This window comes from Trichosurus vulpecula, chromosome 3 (genome assembly GCF_011100635.1).
Source record: "Trichosurus vulpecula isolate mTriVul1 chromosome 3, mTriVul1.pri, whole genome shotgun sequence".
Taxonomy (NCBI): domain Eukaryota; kingdom Metazoa; phylum Chordata; class Mammalia; order Diprotodontia; family Phalangeridae; genus Trichosurus; species Trichosurus vulpecula.
In genome coordinates this window covers 407,580,320-407,588,485 of record NC_050575.1, presented here as the reverse complement: position 1 = coordinate 407,588,485, position 8,166 = coordinate 407,580,320, and the positions used below count along the sequence as shown (strand labels likewise).

The window sequence follows — 8,166 nt, the reverse complement described above, 5'->3', positions numbered from 1 at the left end:
AATCTGAAATCTAACTTCTCCTTCTGTGCTTCCTCTTCCTCCTTCTCTCCATTTACTTTATCCCTGAACAGCCTCTGGACACTGTCATATAGTGCCTTAAGCAGGTTTTTTCTTTAATCTGCTTCTCTCTCTCTCTCTCTCTCTCTCTCTCTCTCTCTCTCTCTCTCTCTCTCTCTCTCTGTCTCATCATCAGTATCATCATCATCACCATCAATGAGGTGATAAGGCTTATAATTCTTCTTTAGAAAATTCTTCAAATCTGATTGAATGAAATAGAAGTGGGGACTTTGATTTATACTTTGCTTTCTTGTAACTACTGTATTGTAAATGATGGAAGGTGATTGCCTATGTTATTTTGGGGTGTGTTACTTGCATCAGTATTTTATCAACATTAACTTTTGAACTCATCGCTGCATATAAACTGGATATATCAATATAACTTAATTATTTTTATGTTTTCATATGGCTTTGTGTAAACACTTGAGGAACTGTATGTTGCAGGCTTGACTTAACTTTCTTTTTAAGAAACAAAATCTGGAATACAGTCTTTATTTTTTTATGGTGCCAATTTAAATAGATTTTATTCTCCAGGACAAGAACTGTATTTCCGCTTGTTTACAGTACTGATAAATTGCAATATTGTTCACTTCTCTCCCTCTGCACACATTCAAGTATTCAGAATGCCCAGATTTACACAGTAGCTTAAATGTTACTTTTAAACTGCTACTGCCTTGGCTACAAATTTCAGTCCTTCAATTTTTGGAAAGCTGCGTAGAATGCTCTGTCTTCTGGTGTGTTTAGTAGACCTCTTCAATTGTGGGTCCAGAAGAAGCACCTCCAGATGGGGCTGCTCCACCCCCTGGGAACCCACCAGGCATGCCTCCTGGCATGCCCCCTGCGCTTTGGTACAGCTTAGTAATGATGGAGTTGCAGACCTTCTCCAATTCTTTCTGCTGGTGCTCAAATTCTTCCTTCTCACCAGTCTGGTTCTTATCCTTGATTTTTGTTATGTAAAAGTTAAATCACACTGCAAGGTGTAGGAAGATATTGCTTGAATAAGCCCAATGATGTAGACTTGATTACTGAATTTTAACTGTTACCCATGTAACACTTTGTAGACTTCTGCCTCTCTCTCCCTCCCCCTCTCTCCTCCCTTTCATCTCTCATCAGGGGGGACAGAGACAGCAAACAAGGATGGGGAGGAGCAATGAGGGATAGTTACTGGACAGCTACTGAGCCCAGCCATGATCAGGCACCAGGGAGCCACTGAGGGGCAAGAGAAAGGAGCAATAATGGAGAGAAGCTCTGATGCCCTGGGGGAGCCCTAAGCAAGGCTCTTAGGGGAGGCTGCTGACTGATGGGTGACATTGTAGTCTAGGTGAGCAGACCTTTCCTTTAACTTGTATATCAAATTCCAGATTGTGAAACATGTCACCTTAGGGTTTTTAAAAAAAATTTGGAGGGAGTAGGATTAAGTGACTTGCCCATGGTCACACAGCCCGACAGCTATTAAATGGCTGAGGTCACATTTGAATTCAGGTCTTCCTGACTCCACAGATGGTGATCTATCATCTGTGCCACCCAGTGGCCCTGCCTACGTACTTTTTAAAGGATCCTGTGGCTACTCTGTTCACATGGGAATTCAAATCCCAATGTTCCCAGGTCATCTGTGTAGAATCCATGAAGAAGAAAAAATGAGATTTCCTTAGTGTATAAGGGCCCATCTGAAACTTATCTTCTTTTAGGACACTTTTCATAAATGAATAAATCAATGAATGAAAAATATATTGATTAGGCATTTGTGATGGACAAAACACTGTGCCAAGAGCTGGAGACCCAAGTGAACCTGCAATATGGGGAGATTTCAAGTGGTGCTTGGATAGAAAGGCCTCATGGTCCTTAGGATGTGCAGCAGCAAAGTGATTGTAATTTCTCGACATTAATGTAATTTCTTCTAATCAAACTACCTCAATGTCTAAGGCTGAACCATATGCCATTTCCAAGGACTTTGGTATCAGGAACTGTCTTCAGTCTTTGTGATAATTGTGCAAATGGGGAGAAAATCCTACAATATTTATATAAACACTAGGAAATAAGTTCTTTTTGTTGTGCTGACTCTAATACCTACAAATTCTTCATGATGATCAGACAATTATTGTGAATTGGTAGAGAGTGTAATACGAATCATGGATGATGGGTGGATGCTTCAGTCTAGAGTGGAGGGTATACCCTGTTGAATTCACTGGACCCATATGTGAATCACTTCCAGGCTTGTCCCAGTCAGGTCCTGAGTTTTCTTGGTATCACTGAAGTTTTCAGGGGTCATGGGGACAGGGTAGGATCTAACACCACAGTGATACCCCCAACCCAGGGTGCCAGAAGGGGAACGCTTCACTCACTGCTCAGGGTTCTGAGCCATGCAAGAGGCCAGATCACTGGGGCCTGTGCCTTGGCCAGAAGCCTCCCTCCCTCCCTGAGCTGTTTTGCATGGCTCACTCCCAGACCCTGAAGCTACTGAGGAGAACAGCTACAAAAAGGCAGCTGGGGAGGAAGATACTGGGCAGCTCAGGCACATGGAGATGGGGTCCCAGGCTCAGTTGCTCTTTGTCCTGTTGCTCTGGATCCCAGGTGAGCCAGGAAGAGCAGAGACTGCCCTGCGTTTTGTCGCTCTGGGCAGAACTCAGAATGCGTGGGATTCTGAGGGTCAGAGGGAAAAGGGGGCTCTCCACTGGTGATCATGAGGGCAGGGCCCAGCACAGCAAGGTTTCATTTTCAACACTGTCAGAGAGATTCCTCCTGCTCTAAGTACAGACTTGCATTTTTCTCATTATTTATCTTGTGTTTCTGATTCCAGATGCCAGAGGGCCCATTGGGCTCACCCAGTCTCCAGCCTCCCTGTCTGTGTCTCCAGGAGAAACAGTTACTTTGTCCTGCAGGGCCAGTCAGGGCATTAGCAATTACCTACACTGGCACCAGCAGAAAGCAGGCCAGGCTCCCAGGCTCATCATTAGATATATTTCCACCCTGCAATTTGGGGCCCCATCACAGTTCAGTGGCAGTGGCTCTGGGACAGATTTCTCCCTCAAAATCAGCAATGTGAAGGCTGAGGAGGCTGCAGTCTACTACTGTCAGTAGAGCAACGGCTTACCTCCCACAGTGCTACAGCTCTGAACAAAAACCTACCCAGGCAGCTGCTGAGGGAGGCATCACTGCCCAGGGCCTTCTCCTTCACCACAGCTGGGTCAGGGACAGCTTGTCTAGGCTGCCTCAAGGGAGAGTGGTTTCTAGTTCTCAGAGGAAGAGGCTGTGGTCATGAATATTTCTGAGCTGGATTTCTTTCCCAGATAAGAATAATGGAGTGATACAATCTAAACGATTAGACGACATCCCAAAGGTGGGTTTCACTTATCCATGGCTGACCAAAAGTCCCCTTTCTAAATCTTCAACAAGAATTCTTATAGCCATTGAGTGAAGACCTACAGAGCAGGGGGACTAGCTACCTAGGGACCTGGGTGATGCAATGAGTTACAGCCAGGGATGTCATCAAGAAGACTTGAGTTCAAATCCAACCTCAGACACTTCCTAGCTGTGTCATGCTGGATAAGTCACTTAACCTCTGTTTGCATTAGTTTCTCATCTGAAAGATGGGAATCATAATAGCAGCAAGTCCTAGAGTTGTTTAAGTGCCTGGCACTGAGTAAGAAACATAGCTGGTTCTCACTGCCAGGGAGTTTGTTCTTAGTTTATATCTAAAGCCTGACTCTGTACCTTCCACTCTTTGCTCCTCTTTCTGTGGTTTGGTACCAGGCAGAACAAGTGAAACTCCTCTTCCTTGGAACATCCCTTTGGATGCTGGAAGGCAGTCCTTACATGTCCCCATAGTGGTCCTCCCCCAAGCTAAGCATCCCAGTTTCCTTCAGGCAACCTTCTTCCTCTTGGCCTCTGATCCTTTCCCCGTCCTACCTGCCTTACTCTGACTGGACACCAGCCTTTCTGGGTCCATTCTAAAATGGGGCACCCAGGAGGAAAAGCATTATTCCAGAGGTGCTGTCAGCAGGGCAAGACTAGAACACCCTGGGACCTATGATGAAGTGGGTTACCCACCTCTCAACAGAGAAGGGATGGACACAAAATACAGAGACATACATATCAGGCATGGGTATTCTATGTATTCATTTTGTATGACTATGTTGATTTATGGTTTCACTGAGGCAGAATACCATGAAAGCATTGCAGTCTACCCAACACTGACGGGAATCTGGACCTTCCAGCTATGGAGATGACAACTCTGCCATGCACGCGCATGCAATGATGCCCCTTTTGTCATGTCCTTCCTTAGTCCACTGCAAGGGTTCCCCTCAAACCACTGGGGCCCTTCTTTACTTTTCTGGACATCATGAGGACACAGTGGAGCATACAGATCATCCAAGAGTTTGTCTGGTTCTCTTGTCACCTGCCATAGTTTTGAGCTGACATTTTGCATGATATGCTTTAGTCTTCACCATCTTAAAAATTCTTTCTTCCCATTTTTTCTTCCCTGCCATATGCTTCTCCATTGACTTCTCTAAGCAACACTAGGTAAACAACATAAGGACCTCAATGATATAAATGAAAACAAAAACATCACAACAAAACTAAGTGCTTTATCAATAGAAAGACAAAGGTTGTCCTGGGAGTAGAGTTGAGAAATTGGATGTTTCACCTTTTGTTTTATATTATGTGGATTTACTGGTTAATTTTACTGAACTGTTCCCCCCTACTTATTATTTTTTTAGTATTTGGTAAATTTTTTAAAATATAGGAACAGGCAGAGATAAATTTATAAGTTGATGTAAAAAAATATATCAAGGTGGCAGAGCAGATTTGAGAGAGTTAGAAGCCACTAGTAGACTGAGAGGGGCAGGAGCACTTGGGCACAAGGAGGAGAACCAGACTAAACCAAAAGCAGAGGAATCCAGCCAGCATCCCAGTCTGGGAGAGCGCTGTACGAGGGAAATGCCGGAGCAGGAACAGGCCCAGGGTGGAAGTACAAATTACAGCTGCGATTGAGCCTCAGGCTTATCAGCCCAGGACGGGAGTCTGTTGGAGCTACAGGAGACACCAGCGCAGAGTCTGCAGCTGTGGAAGCAGCTAGCCCGGAGGCCTCCAACCCACAGTCTAAAGGTTTGAAACTCACCTTCTTCAACTTCTGGGAACCAAGTAGGCCAGGTAAAATGGCTCTCATCCCTCCTTTGAATAAACCCAGAGAATGCTACCTCAGGAGAAACAGAGGAACCACAAGTGGGGTTTCAGTATAGTTTAGCCAGAAATGTTGGGAAGAGGACCCTTTCTGTGGTGGCATAAGGAGTCTAGTGCTGGAAGAGAGGTGTCCCAGCAGCCTTCACCTCAGCAGAAGAACGAGAGTAACTGAGCCCCGGGGGGTGGAGCTAACAAATGTCAACATCAGGACCCCAGATGTGCCTTTGCACAGCCAGGGGAAGTGGCAGACACCAGCACAGATAACAGCTGAGACCACCTGTGCTGTAGAGTAGTCCTGGGGAAGAGGAGACTCTGAGCAGCCAGATCACCCCTCTCCCACACCTCATGAAACCAGATGCCGTAGCACATAAAGTCAGGGAGCAGACAAAATACAATACCCATTCCTATTTAAAACACTAGAAAGCATAGAAATGAATGGAGCCTTCCTTAAAATTATAAATAGCATCTACCTAAAACCATCAACAAGCATTATTTGTAATGGGGATAAGCTAGATGCATTCCCAATAAGATTGGGGTCAAACAAGGATGGGCATTATCAACCCTATTATTCAATTTGGTACTAGAAATGTTGTCTGTAGCAATAAGAGAAGAAAAAGAAATTGAGGGAAGTAGAATAGGCAAAGAAGAAGCTAAATTGCCACTTTTTACAGATGATATGATGATTTACTTAGTGAATCCTAGAGAATCAAGTAAGAAACTACTTGAAATAATAAACAACTTTAGCAAAGTTGCAGGATATAAAAGAAACCCACTTAATCTCGGCATTCCTATACATTACTAACAAAGCCCAAGAGCAAGAGATAGAAAGAGAAACTCCATTTAAAGTTACTGTAGACACTATAAAATATTTGGGAATCTACCTGCCAAGACAAACCCAGGGCCTGTATGAACATAATTACAAAACACTTCACACAAATAAAATCACATCTAAATAAGTGGAAAAACATCAGTTGCTCATGGTTAGGCTGAGCTAATGTAATAAAAATGACAATTTTACCTAAATTAATCTACTTATTCAGCACCATACCAATCGAACTACCAAAATTATTTTACACAACTGGATAAAAATAATGACAAAATTCATCTGGAAGAACAAGAGGTCCAGAATATCTAGGGAATTAATGAAAAGAAATACTAGGGAAAGTGGCCTAGCCATACCAGATATTAAACTGTACTACAAAGCAGCAGTCATTAAAATTACTTGGTACTGCCTAAGAAACAGAATGGTGGAAAAATGGAATAGGTTAGGTAAAATGGGACACCCAGGAGGAAAAGCATTATTCCAGAGGTATTCTCACCAGAGCAAGACTAGAACAGCCTGGGGCCCGTGAAGTGGGTAACCCTACCTCTCGACAGAGAAGGGATGGACACAAAGAACAGACACATTTATATCAGGCATGGCTACTCTGTGGATTCATTTGGTTTGACTGTGTTTGGTTGTGGTTTGTCTTAGGCAGAATATCACGAAAACATTGCAGTCTGTCCAAGTGCATTCTTGTCCTTCCAGCTCTGGAGATGACAACTCTGCCATGCATGCCCATGCAATGACACCTTTTTTGTCATGTCCTTCCTAACTTCACTGCAATGGCTCTCCCCGTCCCTGCCCCCCCCCCCCCGCCAAACCAATGGGAGCCTTCTTCACTTTGCCAGAATTCACTAGAACACAGTGGGGCATATGGATCATCCAGCCATTATCCTGTTCTCTTGCCATTTGCCATGATTTTTGAGCTGACACTTGGATGACCTATTTTAATCTACTCCTTCTTAATAATTCCCTGTTTCTGTTTCTTCTTCTCTGCCATGTGTCTCTCCATTGACTTCTCTAGGCACCATGAGGAAAATGAAACATATAAGGACTGCAGTACTTTAAAGGAAAACAAGAACATCACAACAAAACTAAATGCTTCATCACTGGAATGACCAAGCTTGTCCTGGAAAAGGAGTTGAGAAATTGGACCTTCTGCCTTTGTTATATTGTGCTGATTTACTGGTTGGTTTTACTGAACTGTCCCCTCTGACTTTTTACTATTTAGTATTTATTACATTCCTTTGAGTACAGGAAAAGGCCAAGATATATTTGTAAATTGATGTAAAAATAAAAGATATAAAAAATTTAAATCAAAATAAAGTAGGCATAACATGGAATTCATAGATGGATCCACATGGATGGAGCCTCCTGGTTGAAAAGAAAAGCAGTTTAAAAACATTGCCCCCTCTTTCTTTTTCTAGTTTTTCATTTTAAGAAGGATATTACTGAGTGGTGGTAAGGCTAGGATATGTTTGTAAATTAATATTAAAAGTTTAATGTAAAAATAAAAAAATTAAAAAGCAAAATAAGCAAAATATTCATAGGACAGAATTTGTAAGTAGTTGTATACCCGTTTTGGAAGAAAATAACATCCCCCACTCCTCTCCTCTAACACACACAGCCTACCTAAATGCTAGAGGAGAAAAAAGCAATGAAATGGATTTGACTACAGCTCCTTGAGGGCAGGGGGTCTTGAGCCTAATTGTCTGGGCTGCCTCAGGTGAAGGTTTCTAGGTCTTAGCACAGCCTAGCACACATTAGGTGCTTACTACATGTTAAATGATTTATGAATCGATTAATCCTATGATACTCCCCTTGCCCTGGCCTCATAGAAGTTCATCTCACGGGTCAACCTCATGGGCCCTTCCTCACTCTCTTGACATCACAATCACACCAGTGTAACATAGAGACTAGCCAAGAACTTAAGAGTCATAGAAACAAAAGATGTCAATAATGATCTGTTTTTAAAAATAAATATTCTCCCTTCCCCTCTCCCTCCTTCCTTTCTCCATATCCATCCCCCACTCCCTACCAAAAAGACACATTTCTTTGGTTTTCCACAATCTGGTTCTAACCTATTAGTCAAGGCTTATCGCACC

At 43.1% G+C, this 8,166-nt stretch overlaps 1 gene segment (V, D, J or C); it reads left to right on the top strand.

Moving 5' to 3' along the window:
• Positions 1-2,573: 2,573 nt before the first annotated feature.
• Positions 2,574-3,135, top strand: LOC118843273. The segment is given in 2 exon segments: positions 2,574-2,628; positions 2,855-3,135. Coding segments are annotated over 2 exon segments (336 nt in total).
• The last annotated feature ends 5,031 nt before the right edge of the window (positions 3,136-8,166 follow it).